Source organism: Diadema antillarum, unplaced genomic scaffold (assembly GCF_040938485.1).
Source record: "Diadema antillarum isolate AM-2024a unplaced genomic scaffold, OU_Dant_1.0 seq00000952_RagTag, whole genome shotgun sequence".
Classification (NCBI taxonomy): domain Eukaryota; kingdom Metazoa; phylum Echinodermata; class Echinoidea; order Diadematoida; family Diadematidae; genus Diadema; species Diadema antillarum.
In genome coordinates this window covers 142371-162623 of record NW_027271800.1, presented here as the reverse complement: position 1 = coordinate 162623, position 20253 = coordinate 142371, and the positions used below count along the sequence as shown (strand labels likewise).

At 35.9% G+C, this 20253-nt stretch overlaps 1 protein-coding gene across 1 annotated transcript; it reads left to right on the top strand.

Annotated features, from left to right (window-relative positions):
* Positions 1-246: 246 nt before the first annotated feature.
* On the top strand, positions 247-9273 carry LOC139741761 (uncharacterized). The gene is made up of 5 exons (XM_071652345.1): positions 247-376; positions 920-982; positions 6723-6855; positions 7434-7656; positions 8506-9273. Exons 1-5 carry the CDS (start codon positions 343-345, stop codon positions 9271-9273), a joined length of 1221 nt encoding a protein of 406 aa, XP_071508446.1. The 5' UTR covers positions 247-342.
* The last annotated feature ends 10980 nt before the right edge of the window (positions 9274-20253 follow it).

The window sequence follows — 20253 nt, the reverse complement described above, 5'->3', positions numbered from 1 at the left end:
ACAATCGTATTGTATCCCGTGAAGTAATTCATTGGGAAATATCAATCTATTTTTGTAATCGATTATCTTTTTCATGAGCATGATACGTGCTTTGAAATGCTCACTGCATGTTTTCCTTCTCTTAATTTGAAAATATGCCAAAGAGATGGGCATTTTTACCACCTGATCACGTAAGATTACGACACCACAGGCACCACTGATTTGAACTCCATGAAGTTACTGAATTTCATCTTTTTTTTTACTGTGCTTTCACACATCATTCCATAAGTTTGTCATTTTTTGTGTGGATGGGAATGTTTTTTTTTCACAGACGCAGAGTGGCAAGATGGCAATTTCACCACAATGCCTACACAAAGTATAGAAAACACTTCTCAGGGTATGTACTACATTGACAAGTACGGTGTAACACATGAGCAAAACTTTGTGTGCAATGATAAAATGATCGCAATGTTAACAGTAATTGATATTTGGAATTGTCCTCGAGTGTAAGATCGAAGGCCCCTGAACGATTGGAATAAACATCACCACCAACAAAAAAGATGGTAATTTACTAATATGAAGTTCGCAGGCATCGAGAGTAAATGACGTCTAGCTGCTTAAATTTCTGTTATCTACAAAGCCTATCACTTCATTTTTTTTTTTGGGGGGGGTAACTATTAAAATTAATTTGGGACATACAATTACAAGACAATGACATGAATTCAATACAGTGCAGGGACCATGTGACTTTGTGTGTGTGTGTGTGTGTGTGTGTGTGTGTGTGTGTGTGTGTGTGTGTGTTTGATAGGGCGATGACTGCGCCAAAGAGGGTCGAGGGTCAATTTTCTGTGTAGTGTATACAAGTATTTCCCTTTGAGGGGAAGAATCTCATGACAGAATTTTGGATCAATATAAACGGTAGGTTTATCTCAATGCACAGGGCAGACGCAGACTACCCAAGACATTACGCCATTGCGAGCGACAACTGAAACGTCTCAGTCAGGTGAGTATAGTAATTGATTCGACCCGTATTTACTTCTAGTGTTTCCACTTTTACCTCTTAACGTATTAATTGCATACGCATAATTACATCAGGACTACTTCGCTTTTATTGAATAAAATACATCACTTGTTTCACCAGTTTGTTTAGATGGAAACACACTAGATTTGGTTCTTCATCGTTTGTTCTTAGTGAATTCATCATGAATCAATGAACTGGATTCAAGTTTTGAAGTTGTTACTGTCTCAGAGAGAAGATGTGTTTAATTCTTATGATACAAGAATAAAAAAAAAATGTCCATGAAGAAATGTTGCAAAGCGCCGTTCTTCAACATGAACTAGAAATACAATTCTTATTCATCGACTATCAGATTTTCGTGGTGATGTGACTATATCGTATAACGCAGATATTCGTTGATCTAATGAAAAGGCATTCTTTTCTAAAAAGAAAAAAGCTTAATGATGGAAAATGGGTTACAAGTGCAATGAAACTTCATCCATATCATTGTGCGAAAGGGTCAAGTAATACTGTGAAGGTTAAAGTAAGCAATATCATTGACCATTATTTTTCCCCCGTTATTCTTTTATTATTTTGGAAATTCTAAACCCGCTGCCTATAGATCAGATTCTGATGTAATATACTTAAATTACTACTTTACTATCCAAAATATTTTTCACAGTATGTATGTTTACATTATCTGTAATTCATTTCAATATAGACGTTTTATCAGTTTTTTAGTAATTGTATCGAAATAAAATGTGACATTCGGAATATATATAAATATTATGAATTTGTGAGCACTCATACACTACTAACAGTTACTGTTGTACTTTGATCACCATGCAAATAAGTCTGATATCTGACAGATACAAGAATTGTTCTGTATATGCATGTACGTATTGTCGATCTGGATAGTGTTACTGTAATATTGCCCAGAAAAATGCTGTCACAAAAAAGTAGAAACTGATTAGGAGATTTCCCATCAACATGTACTAGTATACTGTCAGTATTGCCTGTGTTTTGATTAAACTACACAGGGCACAGACGGACTATTCAGGTTCTGACGTCATTTGGAGAGACAACAGTTACTGTAAATTCTTCGTCACCTGAGTTTAGTAATTGATTCAACCCATATAGCAAGTGCTTTTTTTTTTGTACTGCATTTTCCCCTTCTCACTGGCAGTAATTACGTCAAAACTAGTTTGCTGCAATTGATGTACATTTTAGGGTAACCCTTTTGTTAACATGTTTTTATGGCAAAAGCAAGCCACAGGTGACTATTTGATTTGATGTGATTTATTTCTGCTTAATTCCGTTACATCAGATATAATTATGCACAAGTAATTTATGACAAACAGTATATCGACACATAGGCCCGAATTCACGAAGGTGGTACAAATGAAACCATGGAGCGCCAAGTGTCGCACGGAATATTTCGTTACGAAATTGGTCATTTCGTTGACAAAATGACCATTTCGTTAACGAAATTATCATTTTGTGGACGAAATGTTCATTTAGTTACAAAATGTTGTCATTTCGTTACAAAATAATCATTTCATCGACGAAATGACTGATTTTGTAACGAAATATTCCATGCGACACTTTGTGCTCCATGGTTTTTGTCCATGGTTTAAACCATGGTTTCATTTGTACCACCTTCGTGAATTCGGGCCATAATTTTTTGTACAATTATACAAGACAAATACCAACAGCTTAGGGAACTTAAACAGAAGGGTCTCCAAAATAAGCCGAGACTTGACGGTATGGAGACTCTATGCTTAGCTAATCCGGATAGAATAGGGGATAGAGAGAGAGAGAGAGAGAGAGAGAGAGAGAGGGAGAGAGCGATAGGGAAGGGTAGGGGGGGGGGGGGGAAGGGAAAAGGGAAAAGGGAGAAAAGGGAAAATCACAGAGTGTATGTGTACCACTCCAACTACTTTACAATAATAGTAATGGTAATAAGTATAATATGATACTAACATTAAAGTTAACACGTTCAGTTGCCTTTGCCGGAGTACTGACAGATATGAAAATAGTAATGTGTGAATACAAAGTATACATAAGGTCATCTGACATGAAATAAAATATATCGTGCTTATTTTATGTACGCAGTAATGGTAAGGCACATCGTATACATACATATACATGCTCATATGATATACATGTACCTAGGCCTGTCCTATACATACATATACATGCTCATATAATATACATGTACCTAGGCCTATCCTATACATACATATACATGCTCATATAATATACATGTACCTAGGCCTATCCTCTACATACACATACATACCCATATTCATAATATATATATATATATATATACAGTTGTATATATATATATATATATATATATCATATATATATATATATATGGATAGATAAATAAGTCGATATATGTATGCACACATACATCCATCATGTATCACGTACATGTTCATATACATTTGATTATAATACAATAAAGAAATCAGAATGTTATCCTGGGGAATACTGCTTAAGGAGGTGAAGTTTTACAGCCTTCTTAAATGAATACATAGTGGTCATGTTTTTAATTTCGGTGGGAAGGGAATTCCAAGTGTCAGTGCCGGAGTGTCTGACAGAATGATGCGCGAGTGGAGTTTTGGGGTTAAATAAGTGCAAATTTGTGGATTGTCTGGTAGGATAAGAGTGAATCTCTTAATTTGACCGAAAATTCTGTTAAATATTGGAAGCAAGAAGTTTGACTTGAGGCAAAACATAAATAAGCTTTTTGGAGAAAGTTATTGTCATTTATCTTAAGAGATTTAAGCTGGAAAAACAATGGGTCGGTGTGATCTCGAGAGCGTGCTCGACTGCACACTCGAATTGCTTTTTTTTTTCTGCAGGAAAAGTATACCGTCTGTGTTACATTTGTGGGTTGCCCAAATACTGTTGCAATACGATATATATGGCAGGATTAAAGCATTTTAAACAGGGTAAACAATACACGAGTTGGTAAAAATATTGAAGCTTAGTTAACAGGCCAGCGTTTCGGGATACAGGCAAAATAATGTGTTTTACATGATCATCCCATTTTAGGTTTTCATTTATATACACACCGAGAAATTTATTTAATGTTTTCCTTTCAAGAGATGTATCACCAATGTACAATTCATATTCTGGTAAATCAGCTTTTTTTTTACATTTAAAATGAATGAAATTAGTTTTGCTTAAATTAAGTGCCAGTATATTACTTTTAAACCATGTAGATAATTTCTGTAATTCATTGTTCAAAGCAGTAACTAGGTGGTTTAGGACAGCATGTGAGTAAAACACATTTGTATCATCAGCAAATAATATATACTGTAACATAGATGATGCGTTTGAAAAATCATAATGTAGATTAAAAACAATAACGGACCTAAAATTGAACCCTGGGGAACTCCACATGTTTCAGGTAATGTATTGGAGGATACTGAATCAAAGGAAGCAAAATGTTTTCTCCATAACAAATAGTTTTCAAATCATGTAAGTACAGTACCCCGAACCCCATAATGTCGTAGCTTATATGGTCAAGAGTATTGAATGCCTTGCTCAGATCCATGAATATACCAATTACATGTTTAAGATCCGCCAAGGCATTCGATACTCTATCAAATAACTGCATTAGCGCGTGATCAGTAGAATGATTAGTTCGGAAACTGAATTGATCAGGATTGAAGAAATCATTCTGACATAAAAATCCATGCAGCCTAAAATAAACAATTATTCTCTCGAGTATTTTGGAGAAACTAGAGAGAATGGAAATGGGACGGTAATTAGTTACACATGTTGGATCATCTTTTTTAGAAATCGGTATAACTTTAGCAATTTTGAAGAAACTTGGAAAAATACCAGAAGAAAGAGATAGATTAAAAATATGGACTAAGGGAGACAAGATACTACCTATAATCTGCTTAAGTAAGTGGGTGATAATTTCATCATGACTGACAGAATAACTGTTTTTAAAAGTGCGAACAATTCTTAATATTTCAATAAAATCAGTTGGGTTTAAAAATAAGGGTGAATTTATTGGTTGTGGCAGAAAATGTGCGAAATCACAATTACTCTTATAAATTTTAGAGCCCTGTTGTGGACCAATGTGTACGAAATATTCATTAAAAACATTACTTATATCTACCGGATTACTTAAAATATTGCCATCTTTATAAAATACTTGAGAATCAGGTGATGATTTGCTCTTATTAAGAATTTCATTGATTATTTTCCATATAGTTGAGCTTTTACCTTGAGCATTATCTATCTTTTTAGAAAAATACAATTGTTTAGACTGTTTAATAATGCTTGCTAATGTATTTCGATATGTCTTATAATTGAAAACATTTTCAGGACTAGCTCGATGGAGACTCATTTTGTACAAAATGTTTCTTTTATTTATAGAATTCAAAATTCTTCTTGTTATCCAAGGTTTTATAGGTTTATTACATTTTCTCCCTGCCTTGGTCTTAGGTATACTAGTGTTGAAATATATCTCAAATTTTGCCCAGAATAACTGATATGCTCTTTCGGTATCGTCACAGGTTAAAACATCTTCCCAATCTTCATTCTGCAAATATCCATTTAACCTAACTACATTTTCAGTGGTAAATTTACGAGCATAAAATGTTTGTCCATTTCTACGAGGAGGAGTGGAATCAATCATTACAAAGACAGGGATATGATCTGAGATTTCAGAATATAAAAGACCTGAATGAATATTTCAATTTAGTACATTAATATTCATTCCATTCATGGTAAATTCGACATCATTTTATTTGATTTAAATTCAAGGTATGAAAGTGTTACTGTTTTATGATGACAAAAAAGTCTTATTACTAAAATAACATCAATAAAGCGTTTGCCCAGTTCTTTTTTGTATGTGAAAGTTTGTGAGTTGAGTTAATGTATAAACAATAAACAAGAAGAAAGTCGCAGACAGGAAAGCAAAACAGACAGAAAGACAATGCATATTCAAAAGTCAGAATACCCATTGTCCATGAAAAAACGGCAAGTTGTAATGTGTGTGTTTTTTCAACAGGGACTGAAGAAATCATAATATGTCTGGAGACTTTATCAGGTCTTCGTATAGTATCGTTACTGTCATAGAACACATTTGCGTTGGCCTAACAAAACTGCATTTTCCTGAAAAACCTCCATTCGTGAATATGGGTTTCAAAAGCGATCAAGTACATTACGTCTACCTGTGCAAAGTAAACATTTACAGAACATTTTGTTAATCCCTTATTCGTTTACAGTTTTGGTCAGGTCTGAATGTTCTGCCTTAATGTAAATCATGGACTTAGGAACTGTTGTGATAAACATTAACTACTACAGTAATCACTTCAGAATCTGCTTACGAATTTGTGTAATAATTCCCATAATTGTGCTCTTTCCGTCAAATGTGTGAACTTCTATGAGTACAACACTTCAAATCGGGCACGAATAATCTGATTTTCTGAAGTCTCTCATCTCATGCTGTCTTAACAGTCACTCGTCAATAGCAAAACAATTCATTTCTTTTATGTTAGTATACTGCGATAATTCAGCAAAGTGAGAAATCTTGTCAGGTTACGGAATAGAACTATTTCTCCTCATAATGATTTCCTCTGATTATAAAAAAAACCCCGTCATTTCTGCCTATAGTCATTATAGAAGAGAAAAAAAAATTGCGAGAGCAAATTCTTCCTCCATTGACTTTCAAGGTGACGACGGAATAACTAAATGGTTTATCTTCCAGATACCGAACCAGATACCGAACTTTATGAGATGAATTTCATTACGTTCATCCTGGGAACCCTTCTCGGTGTTGTTTTTGCCGTGCTTGTCATACTGTCCATGATAATGGCTTGGTGGAAACATCAAAAGAAAAGGTGACTTTTTTTTTTCAATACAAACTATTCTATGGGGAAAGGGAATGGGATGGTTTATTCATTTAGTGGTAACGGGTCATCACATAAATATCAAGCCGCCGAGAATCGAATTTCTGATTTTGTAATTCTGTCATTATGACGACATTTTTACTTATTTCGCAAAATCTCACCACCAATACAACGGTGAACACTGAATAAACATACCTTATCAAGGTATCAAACAGAGGATAAAACATCTCATCTAGAATTTGCTGTTTTACCTATCGGTGCATTCTCCTGATGATGTTTTTTAACATACTGAAAATGACAACAATCAAATCTAAACTGAAGATAAAAAGAGGAAAGCTAAACCTCGATGGCATTCTAGTCACATCAAAACTTTCAACAAAAAGTTAAAACTTACTTTTGTATTAAACTATTTTAGCTAATCCATGGTTACGTAGTAATAATGCCTCATAACTTTTTTTTTTGTTTTTATTTTTTTAGGCGGTCTATGATTACATCTCCTCCAGTTTGACGGTATGCATTTACTTCTTAACGTTTTTTTCTTTTTATTTTACCCAATGTAATACATATAGGCGTCCAGAGGCTTCCAGTCAGTCAAATATCAACTCAAGTGAAGAGCAGTCGCAGCTGAATTCTCTAAACACTTCGACTCCAGGCTCAACAGACGGTGTTGTTTCATTGCACTCTACCAGTATCGACACTTGTTTAGCAGGTCGAGTTTTGCCTCAACATCCGGGCAACAAATCTGGAGGCGCCATAGGTCACCGAGAGAACACGTATGGGAACTCAGCAGAGGTGAGTAACGACACACAAATTCGGGTTCGCAGGTTGTGGTTTTATATGTGAAAGTGTTTTATATATATATATATATATATATATATGAAAAAAAAAGTGAAAATAAAGTTTGAATTAGAATTAGAATTTGAATATATATGTATATATCTTAAGGGGGGTGGTAGTGAGCAGACTGGCTTCATAAAGGAACCGAAAGCAAGAAACCTCTCCAGTTGTGTGTGTGTGTGTGTGCGTGTGTGTGTGTGAGTGTGTTTCAATTTAGAGCGTGATAAGGGTTTGGTATAGAGCAAATCCTTTTATCTCAGTCCATCGAGCAAACGTAGGTGATTACAGAGCACTCCCATTATATCGAACGTGGTTATAATAACATTCCGCAACATTATCCACTCTATGTTTTTTATTGTTAATTTGCTCGTTTACAACGAAATTTCGATATAACGATAGAAAACTGCCTGTCCCGAGGACTTCGTTATAACGAGAGTCCACTGTATATTTCAGCCAGCGGTACCTTTGATATTTTGATATTGTGATCATGCTAAACTATTGCAAATGAGTACCCCGAGATCTCCGTCTATCTGACAATCTGTACCTGTAGTTGCTTTTTAGTTTTAAATATCAACTTAGTCCACGCACAATTGTCGACATAAGTTGACTCATTACACTAGAATAGACAGTATTTTTCAGATCCCCTTTTCTCATTCCTATTTGTTTTGATTTCCAATCATGTATTTAGGTGATGAGGAAACATGTTAGTTTGCTGAGTAATGATATTTCCCTTTTCAGAAGCTATCCTCATTATAGATAATTATGCCTCCTGGCGATTTTTTTTTTGTGGGTTTCCTGATACAGGGTCATATGTCATCTTTAACGGAGCGATCTCGTGAAACTAGACAGAGGAGCGAGAGAGGTTCAGCATACACTAAATCATGTCCTCATGACGTCATACACCAGGGTGGCAAACACGAGTGTAATAATGAGGCAGTGGATAACACGAAAGCACTATACATGGACATGTCCGGTTCAGGGAAGAAAGGGAAGAAGAAGGTCATATTTCTTCAATCAAGGCATTTTGATAAAGAGGAAGAAGATGTTGATGAAGACGGCTACCTCCTTTCCAATGTCAGTCTGCACAGAGCTACTAGATTTCAACCTGAAACAAGTGTCTCACCATGTGGTAAAGAAATCAGCATAGCGTCATCTATCCAGTCCAGAGATGTAGATGACACTAGTCAATGTGGGAAATGCCAATCGTCAATTTACCACGAAATTCCCTCAGCTTCCGAACAATCCGCGCCTATTCCAGAACCGCAGTACTGTCCTACCTACTGGAATATCGAAGGAAATGCAGAATTTGGCCCTTATGCAATGACCCGAAACGATCCTTTATATGCGGTATCTATCTATCCTAGCACGTCACGAGTGGAGCATGAGGTGGATGAACATGGCTATCTCGTTTTAGAAGCAGATCCTGGTGAAAGCGTCAATGATGGTTATGAGAGCCACAACAGCTTGTCTTCCACAAAGATAGATTTGTACGAAAACGAAATTTCCCATCAAACAGAAGATCACTTCAATTCAAAAGTGTATGAGAGTATTCCTCGCGAACCAGAATTGTAAAGATGCCTTTATACTTATTTTGCAAACTGGTAAATAATTTCACGACAGCGACGAATATACGGTGGGTAATGTTCGTCATTCCGGATGTTCGTTATTCCGTAACACACAAATTCCCTATAAATACATGTTTGTTATTCTAAAAATTAAATTGGGTTCCTGAAGTCGAAAATTTGCGGAGTAATTCAGAAGGTTCGTTAGTCTAAAAATTATATGAAATTCGGTAGGTGGAAGGTTCGTTAATCCTAACATATAATAAGACTCGTTTGTCCGAAAATTAAATAAAGTTCAGATTTCCGAAGGTTTGTTGATCATAAGATTCGTTCTTCCGGAAGTTCGTCAATCTGAAAATGAAATTCAGTTCGATATTCCAAAGGTTCGTTAATCCAAAAATGATATAAGGTTTGTTATTTCGAAGGTTAGTTAATCCGAAAATAATAAGAAGGTGTGCACTAACAAAACTTCCAATATATCAGCTTATATTTTGGCTAAATTATCTGTGAACTAATCGTCATGGAGCGTTAGGGAATCATTTAAGCTTTATAAACCTAATTACAACCATGCAGTATAACCCGAAAGTATGAGAACAAATGCCTTTTTGAAGAGAGCCTTCAAAGAGAATTCGGCCTTCGTCTTTAACAGGTTGAATTCAAGTGAAAAGCAAAAGTAATATTTATGAACGAACGCAAAACAAAATAATCATAACCTGTGATGTTTATCATAATCCACTGATGAAAATTATACATGAAGCATCATTGTCATCATTCAAAACTCATTCTTTGCAATATTCGTGTTAGTGACACATTAACTCCATTTTGTGAAAACTCATATTGGTATCGTTACTATAAGATGTGTAAGATAAACTTGATTTGTAAATACACTTAGGACTTATAGCAACAAGTGGAATCCTTGACAGGACAAATCACATTCATGTTTATACACTGAATTAATGGATGTTATTTTGGAGTGTTTTCTCGATACGCTGCAAAGGTACATGATCTATTTGTATACCTCATTGAAGATACCTGTTTCGTACCATGACGTTTGTGTATGCACGATGATCAGGTGTGTTGGGTTATAATTACCGAAGTACATTAGTAAATGAATGCAATTTAAAATTATAGGAACGCAAGAACCTCATCATGTTTCTAGCTTGGACTAGGACATGTCATCATTTAAATAGTCTCATTTTCCCACCCTACTATTAAAAAATGTATATAATACAATCTAAGGTAGATTACGTCGTCAGACGTTAGTGGTATCAATGTAGACGGCACACGTATTTGCTCGTGAATTATAAAAAGGTTTTCTGGCATTTCATTCTTCGTGCCAGGCTGGACTAAACAGATATCGCAAGTGCCTTGCTATATTTCTGAATAAGCTGGTTTTGTGTATTAAAAAAACAAAACAAAACAAAACAAAAACGAAAAAAAAAAACAACTACCAAAAATGAGAAATATGCTTGAGAAAATAAAATGTGTCATAATATTTTATAATAATGGATGGTCTTTCGGATAATTCCTATGTTTAGTAATGTTTACTATAAGTTATCATCATTACGGTGATATCTGTGAAACAAGTTACAAGTCAATAAGTTTCAGTGAAAGTGAACAAGTGAGCTGACGTAAGAAACGTGAGAAAGCAACGAACACTATTCAGAGCTGTAGTAGGACCTGCGAGGGACGTTTGATAACTCAACTAACCCAGAATGTTGTATACACAATGTTCATAACTATGGTTATCTCAATGGGACATTGTATAAAGTAATTTCAGGTATGGATTTCACATGTAATATTGTCAAATTGAATTAAGGGCAAAGAAGTCATCGTTCTTTAGATTGAAAACAGAGGAAATAATAGTTTGTCTGATGTTATGCAGTACCGGAATTCGTGTTATCAGGAAATACCTGGCACAATTTCATTCATGACCAGAAGACATCCAGAGCTAAAATTCCGGACTTTGAATAATGAAAGCAACGCTGGTAATAAGTAATCATTAGATGATATTGTAACAAAGATAATAAGTGTCTGCAGTGCTACTTCTTAATGTCCTATAAAGACACTGAAAATACATTGTATCATATTCGGACAATTACAAGAAGCTTAATAACAAGAAACATTAGTTACTGATGCCGTTATTTAGTGGAAGTACACTGTATCAAGAAGAAGAAGAAAATAGTGCAGTTTAGTGTGTAACTTCTTAGTGTAACTTAATGGCATTTTTTGAGTTGTTGACATTGTCAGTTTTCATAGTGTTGTCTGTGCGCGTAATGTAATTTGTGCCAAAATTAGCCCGTCTGATAGTGTTTCATTAATAGTTGTATAGATGATGTAGTGTAGATTTTTTCCCTCTAATCTCAAGTGTGAGAAGTTGTCTAGCAAATGCTTGGACTTTAAAGGTTATTAAATGTGCAACACAGAACAGTATTCCGAACTAACTTATTTTTGATATATTGGAACATGATATCCAAATGAACTTTTGGTCAGAGGACTGCTACAAGCTTCCTGCTTCTATTAAAAACTATGTGTCTTTACATCCACAGCCATGGTGTACTGGTGAATCTTATTAGTTTATCAAATGTGTCTTTCCTCTTGATCTGTAACTGATGCATACATATGTTTTTATTTGCATCCAGATGCGTGGATGTACAGCATTTGAAGCTGTATGGATGTGTATATGCATGCTACGCCTGTGTGTGTGTGTGTGTGTGTGTGTGTGTGCGAGTATGTTTGAATGTGTGTACACATACACTGTACATGGTATTGTAGGGACCTTTGAAAGAAGTAACATGTTTAATAAGGTCAGAATCAGCTACACTGTATTCAGTTATTGCAAGAGGTTAGAACAGCAATTCAATTATGGGGAAGAGAAACAAAATGCTGTCAAAAAAGGTAGGAAATGGGAAGGTTTATGATTTGGTTCATTGACATTTGCTCCTGTGACAATTGCCGCCATGAAATATTTGCACGCTAAGCTAAACATAAATTCTACCCACAAACATAACCCTAACCCTAATCCTAATCCTCACATCAAACTAAACCTAAAATACGATCACAACCCAAACCTGAACCCTAAGTCCTGGGAGATATGAGACGGGAACAGTTGTCGCAGGAGCGAATTTCGTGTCACCTCATAATTTACATAAGGAGGCATATACCATATTTTCCTTCAGATTCTAAAGACAATATATATATATATATATATATATATATATATATATATATAATATATATATATAATATGTATGTATTTTTTTGTGTGTGAATATAGCTGTCATAATCTCAATGTAAGCAGGAAGGTTTGATGAATATCAAGTATTAACTGAAGTGTAATAGATGTACGTGTGTGCATGTGTGTATTGATAGGTACAGGACGAGGGTGTGTGTGTTTGTGTGTGTTTGTGTGTGTGTGTGTGTGAGTCGTGGTAAAAACGAATTGAAAGATGATCGACAATGTAAGTACTCGCTCGTGCCACTTTCCTAAAAGCCTTGGGAATCGGCTAGTACGCTTTCGATTGGACATCTACGCACGCGCAGGGAGTGGCCGATTAGCTGAAGAGGTCTCATGACGTGTACTCTAGCCCTTTTCTTCCTCAACACTGACAGAGTAGGGATATTATGTGTTCACATAACTCTACAGAGCAGGAAAGATCTCCTGGAAACGTCATCCGTTCTGCAGACATTTTCCATATCGAGGGGGAACGGGCCTGGCTATCCATATCATAATATCATAAATTCAACATAATCACGCTAAAAATAAAATAACTTAAAACAAACTGGGACTACATGCATTCTGAATCTTGAATATCTCATAATTCTCAAGGATGCAAAAGTTGCTACATCTAGATGCAGGTTCAGCTAACTCGAGATTAAAAATGTAAAGAAAATCTTTAATTTTTGTTTCTCCCTTTTCAACAATTTAAAAGAAAATGTGGCAAGACGTCATTTTATGCGGCAATTTTGGCTACCATCTTTAAAGGACAAGTCCACCTTCATAGGCATGTGGCAGGGGCGGATCCAGGAATTCTGTAAAGGGGGAGGGGGCGCAAACAATATTTTTGGTGCTACTTCCGGGTTTCATCTCATTTTTCCTTTTTATTTCTTTTATTTTAACAACAAATGAAGAGGTAGCGCGCACCCGGTGCAACCCCCTCTGGATTTGCCACTGTGTGAATCGGGTGAATGCAGCAATATTAGTAGAGAGCATTAGTGAAAGTTTTGGGAAAATCGGGCAATTCGTTCAAAAGTTAAGAATTACCAGTTTCAATTTAGTCAGAATACAACTTCGCACTTTGAAATTTCAAATTCAATCAACATAAGAAGTTCCCATGCGTTTCTACGGGTCCTTTCTTGTTTCTCTCTGCAATATATTGGATTGCTGTATACATACAATTACATTTTAATTTCAAAGTTTCGTTTATTCAGTTTTAGTCTACTGTATTGTGTGAATAGTCTCGTCTTCCACGTTAAAATTACAATAGTACTTCCTTACAGTGTTGATGTAACATTAAGGGAATGGCTATATCTCAAAATTTTGTCTACATTCAAATTTACATTTTGATTCCATTCCCATCTTCCCCGTGTCCATACCATAAGTTGCCACAGTCGGCTCAACTGTAGACCTGTTTCACCCAATGGTTTCGCCAGTGATATAGTCTTGCTAGTTGTCAAAAGCTTCGCCCTTGAATTCTGTCCGTATTCGAGATATTCATGTATACTCTTCTCTATAGCAGTGTTAGGGTCGTGTATGAATGTAATGTACATAATAAGTGATTCAAAGAAGAGTTATACGAGCTTTCATAGGCCCTATACAAGGCAAGTCTCATTTCAGAATACATTAAGTGTGCATATTCAAATAGATGAGTAACTACAAGGAATATGAGAAACAACGAAAAAGACTGTCCATATGTTGCAAATGTTTGCCTTATTGCTTATCGTGAATTTGAATTCCTTAACCTTCTTCTAACGCCCTTTTTACATGTTTATTTGAGAAACTCATGAAATTATATGTTGATTAAATCAAATTTAATAAACCAGTTACTTTCTTGAATGCTGATCTCTGTGATCATTCAAAAATTCACTCGAACTTGAATGATCACATTTTAAATCTATTACTATTACTATTACTATTACTATTACTATTATTTATAGTGCGCTTTTCCCGCAAGGCCCAAAGCGCTTACAATCAATTCAAAACATGTACGACAGTATGTGTAATTGGATAAAAATAAAACAGCTACGAACTAGTTGCTACTAAAAAGATGTGTTTTCAAGGCTTTTTTGAAAACACTGACTGATGGAGACTGTCTAACGGTAAGTGGTAACTTGTTCCAGTGCTTTGAAGCAGACACAGTAAATGTCCTATCACCGGCTAAGGTGCGAGTAACAGAGTATGTGAGACGAAGCGGATCACTAGATGATCTCAAATTTCTAGTAGGTTAAAGTCAAACAGGCGTCTATATATTTCGGAGCTTGATTGTTGAGGATTTTATAGACAAACAAAACTAGTTTGAAAATTATCCGTTGCTTCAAAGGAAGCCAGTGCAACGACTTCAGAAGTGGCTGAGATGGGTAGTCCCTAAAAACCTGAAACACTAATCGGGCTGCCCAATTTTGAAGTCGCTGCACACGATCCAATTGAGTTGAAGGAATGGAAGAGAGAAGCCCGTTACAATAATCTATACGGGATAGAACTAAAGAACGCACTGCGATATGACATGCAGATTGATCAATAAATCTCCTAATTCTAGCAATATTTCTTAAATAAAACGTAACAGTACTACAAATTTGAGAAATATGTTGAGACATTAACATTCGACGATCAAAAATAACACCAAGATTTCTTATTGTTTCTGAGGGGCTAATTAGTGTGCAACCAACATTGAGCTCAATGTTTGGAAGACCGCGCAGATTGTGGGCTGAAGCCGCAACAAAAAACTCAGTCTTCGAATCATTCAGTTTCAACTTATTTGCTACCATCCATTTCTTAATATCTAAAATACACGTTTGAAGTTTAGTAATGGCATTACAAGAAGCTCCTACAATCTTCGGGTCATAAGAAATATATAACTGTATGTCATCAGCATAAAGATGGCAATTAACATCGTGATGTTGGGCTATCTCGCCAACTGGAAGAGTATAAATTGAGTACCCTATGGGTCCTACTATTGATCCCTGGGAAAGGCCAAACTCTAACATTGTGGGGTTTGACAAATTGCCGGCAATGTCAACTTGAGAAGACCATCCCAAAAGGTATGAAACCAGGACAAGACTGTTGACCTAACACCTGTTCGTTTATATAAACGGGAAAGAAAAAATTGATGGTCAATCGTGTCAAATGCGGCTGACAGATCTAAAAGTACAGCAAAAACAACCTTGTTTGAATCAATGGCAAACATAATATTATTTTTCACTTTTACTAAAGCTGACTCAGTACTGTGCCGAGACCTGTAAGCAGATTGAAAAGAATCAAAAAGATTATTAGACTCAATGTGATGAACTAACTGTTTACAAACTGCTTTCTCGATAAGTTTACCTAGAAATGTTAAATTTAACACTGGTCTATAATTTTTAAGTTCGTTTTGGTCCAGGCTGGGTTTCTTCAAAAGTGGTTTTACTATTGCCGATTGTGCTCCCTTGGAAAAAACACCTGTGGAAAGAGATTGATTGACTATATTTGTAAGCAATGGTAATACATGATTGAGGTTCTCTTTCAGGAGCCATGTTGGAATGGGATCAAGTTGACAAGATTTAGTAGTAGATGACATAATGATTCTGGACAAATCTGATTGTGTAAGCAACTGAAAATTCTCAAAAAGAGGAATATTTACGTTTACAGTATCACAAAACTGGTTTACAGTTATTCTGTTGCACGCATCTACTTCATCTCTAATTTTTCTTATCTTTCCAACAAAAAAACAAAGAAAATTGATTAGCTAATATGGATGCAGAATCATACAAGGGGAGATGACTTGCTTTCTTATTCAAAAGTGAGTGGATAATGCGATATACCTCCTTGACAGTGCATGAACTCAACTTGTCTTTCAAAAATTTCTCTTTAGAGACATTAATAACCCGACATGCATTTCTGTTTGCTGCAATGAACAGTTTACGATCTGAATCAAGTCTTGTTTTCCGCCATTTACGTTCTGCTTTACGACGAAGTTGGCGAGCTACAAGTGTGGACTCATTAAACCAAGGCATACGTGATTTCAAAGGGCGAGATTTTGTCTCAGATGGAGCATAGGTATCGAGTACCTTAGTAACTCCAGAAACATACCAATCAAACAAGGACTCGCTATCTAATCCTGCGGGTTGAGACGACACTATGCAAAGCATTAGCAAATTGAACTTGCGATAATTGCGTAATGAAGAAGTAATAGAAATTAACTCTGATTTCTGTTTAGCCAGTGAGAAACGGATCATATGCTGATCAGAGATACATGTTTCAACTGTACTAAAATCTGATATTACTAAATCATCTCGGGTAAAAACTAAATCTAAGGTGTGACCCAGATTATAAGTTGGACCTTGAACGTGTTGGATAAGCCCAGGAGGGGCCCGTTTCATAAAACTTATTGTATAAAGTGACAACTGCCACATTTCTATGACAAATTTGCTCTCAGCCAATCAGATGCAAGGATTTCAGTAGCTTGTCACATCTATGACAACTTGTCACTGATGACAAGTTTTATGAAACGGGCCCCAGATGCTATACTATTATTCATATGGAGCACATCGCTTTTAGACATGTCTTCCCAATGGATATTGAAGTCTCCTAATAACACCGATTTCCCCGGATACAAGGATATCTCACTTACAAATTCATCGAATTCGTTCAGAAACTTAGAAGATGTGAGTCTATTTACTGAAGAGGGTGGTGGTCTATCACAATGAAAAATTGACCGAACATGACAAATCAGTAATGTGTGCATACTCAAAAGTGGAAAAAGACAGAACAGAATTTTTCATCAACTTAAGAGTAGACTTGTACAATACACCAATTCCACCCCCACGTGTACTTGTATTTCGTGGTGAATTTATAAAAGAATACACTCTAGGAGTCAACTCCCCAATTATCACATCGTCCTTGGAGTTAAGCCAGGTTTCCGTGATAAACATGATATCGAAGTCATGTTCGTGAACATATTCAGCAATGCATATAGTTTTGTTTCTGACAGAATGTGCATTCCATAAACAGACATTACAATTGGACTCTACAAAAGAATTACTTAAATTTGGCACGACTTTAAGATTGTCGACGTTCATCCCTCTCAGTTTCTTGTAGGTCAGTTTCCTACTTGATGAGGTGATCACTGGTATATGTGACGATGAAGGGGCACTTAGAATTGTGCTCACTCGTGTCCGTGGTGCTCACTCATGTCCGTGAAATCGAATGCAAATCTGATGAAATAAGGTGGGAAAACCTATATTACCCCCCTGCCTTCTGAAAGAGGCAAGTCAAGTGGTCTTTTTAATGATGCGAGAAAAGTGAAAATATGTTGAAATGTCTTTATATTTTCTTAACATTGTTCTATACATGTAACATCACTAGCTGTAGTTCACCCTGCAGTGACAGAGCAGAAACTTAAAAAAATTCAAAACTTTTGAACTGACTGTCTGATTTCCCCCAAACTTTCACTGATATGCTGTACTGCATGCATTCACTCAATCCTCATGAAGGTGGATTTGTCCTTTGATATTTCAAAGCCCTCAATTGTAAAAGAGCTTTATAATCCAGATTTGAATCCAGCACTCACAAAAGAAAAAAGCAAAACAGGCGGGTTCAGCTTCTTGCACCAATACTATCAAACATTTAAAATGATATAAAATGCACAGACCAAAGAGATAGAGAGAGGGAGAGAGAGAGAGAGAGAGGGGGGGGGGAGAAAAAGAGATAATGCTTTGTGAATTTGTTAAGGGTCGAAAGTAGTTTTCCACCCTCAAGAGTTTTACTTATCACTTTGGTTTACATATTTCGTGTTCAAAACATGCATCATAGTACAGCACAATTCTTTATGGAGTCGTTCAGCTTGCTGGAAGCACTTAGCCAGTATAAATGTAGTCCGAAAGTATCTCATGAAAGTCTGTTACTATCACAGAAATATGATAATAGATCTATGATAGTAACATGACAATACAATATCTCAAACGATAGCGTGGGCGTTATATTACTGAAACTATAATGATTGGCATTCTCGAGTGGCTGTATGCTGTGGATCCTCCTGTATCGCTTCCTTGAAAGCCCAGACAACTTTATGAGATAATTGCAATTTCATTATGCTCGAACGCATTCTTATCATGCGCACTCAGACTTTTTAATACTCCAACGTCATCAATCAGTACCATCAACAGTAATTATTGTTCATTCCTATTCCACGTACCGGTTGCATGTAGGGTTTCAAGGGAACATTACATCGACTTTCAGTCTTTGGAATAATAGCGTGCTGGTATTTCGGAGTTATCTGCAGTGGCTGTGCTATGCTTCCCCCTTTTTCGCGATGGAAGAAAGAATGATATTCCTGGTATGGATTTCTGCTCATTTCATGTTTTACAATCCTTCTATGAGGTCCTCAGCATTGGGAACTAATACATGTAGGTATGCCTTTCAATTTTCATTCCATCATTGACATATCTCGCACATTTCTCTCTTTCTCAGTTCTTATTGCATGTCAGTCTTTACACATGAATGGAATGTTATATCAGATATGCTTGATCCTTTGTTCTAACAATTCCCACGAGTAATTAGGTTCTATTAAGTTAACCTTTATCCTTTTTTTTTTATCTGCTACGCTTTTGAAAGAAAAACATTATATGACTTATTAAATAATGAAGACGAATGCGTTCAAAGAATTTGGTAAGAAATAGTACATGATTCGGTGCTTTAAATCATGTCACCGAACTGACATCAGCTCGAATACTTTTGGAATGTTTCATTGTTCCTTTAATTACTATTCTCATAATTCATTGATTTACGTGAACCCTTTGTTATCCTTATCATCACGCAGATTTCAGTCTAAATTGTTCGGGGATTCCAGAACGGGAGATACGGTGTGACCGAACCTGCGCTGACAACCGTGATAGTTGGGTTCTGCAGGCACCTCGTGGAAGGAGAATCCTCTATACCCTCAAATTAATCAACAATGTAGTGGTGGGATTCAACAGAAGTGATGAAGTAGCAAACAAGAAATCTCGGAATCTGATAGTGAAAGACTCAGAGTATTCTCCCTTTTTATCGCTCACCCATCAGACGAAGCTACAGTTATGGTATATATATCTACCCTGTGAGATTCAACATGAGCGTGAAGTGTTACGAAGGTAAGTGTAGTTTCCACATCATGAACACAACTGTTCACTGACTATTACTTACTCCAACACTTGTTTTCCCTCCGTTATTCGAAACCGGATGTTTCAATCTGCATGACAGAACATAAGATCTATATAGGGATGAGTTGACAATAATTGTAAAAAAAGACGTATGGTTTAATCATCACGTTTTTAAAAGAGTGAAACATGAAAATCTACAGCGAGGACGCACTCCGTTGACACACATTACTATTAAAAACAATAAATTATTCAAGTCTTAAAACGTAAAACACGAGATGAAAAAGTGACATAAAATAGAAGTAAAGTGAAAGTATACAAAGTAATTGAATGCCGTGTCATATGCCTCATTTTCATCGAAGCCATACTACAATGTATCAAAATGTCATTTTATGTACAGTATACAAATATTCAGTGATTGACAAACAGTTATATATACAGGACAGAAATACTGGAACGATCTCCCGATACAAATTAAGACACAATTTATTGAATTATTACATTTGCGTAAGTCCATTGAAATTTCTCTCTATCTTGTTCATGCGCGTTTTGCTGCTGTGCTTGGTTGTTGTCATTCAAATCAGTTGAGCCTCGCTGTTTGCGCTCTTTAATTCCTCCACATTAGTATACTTCTTCCTAATGTACAGACTTTGGAACTCGT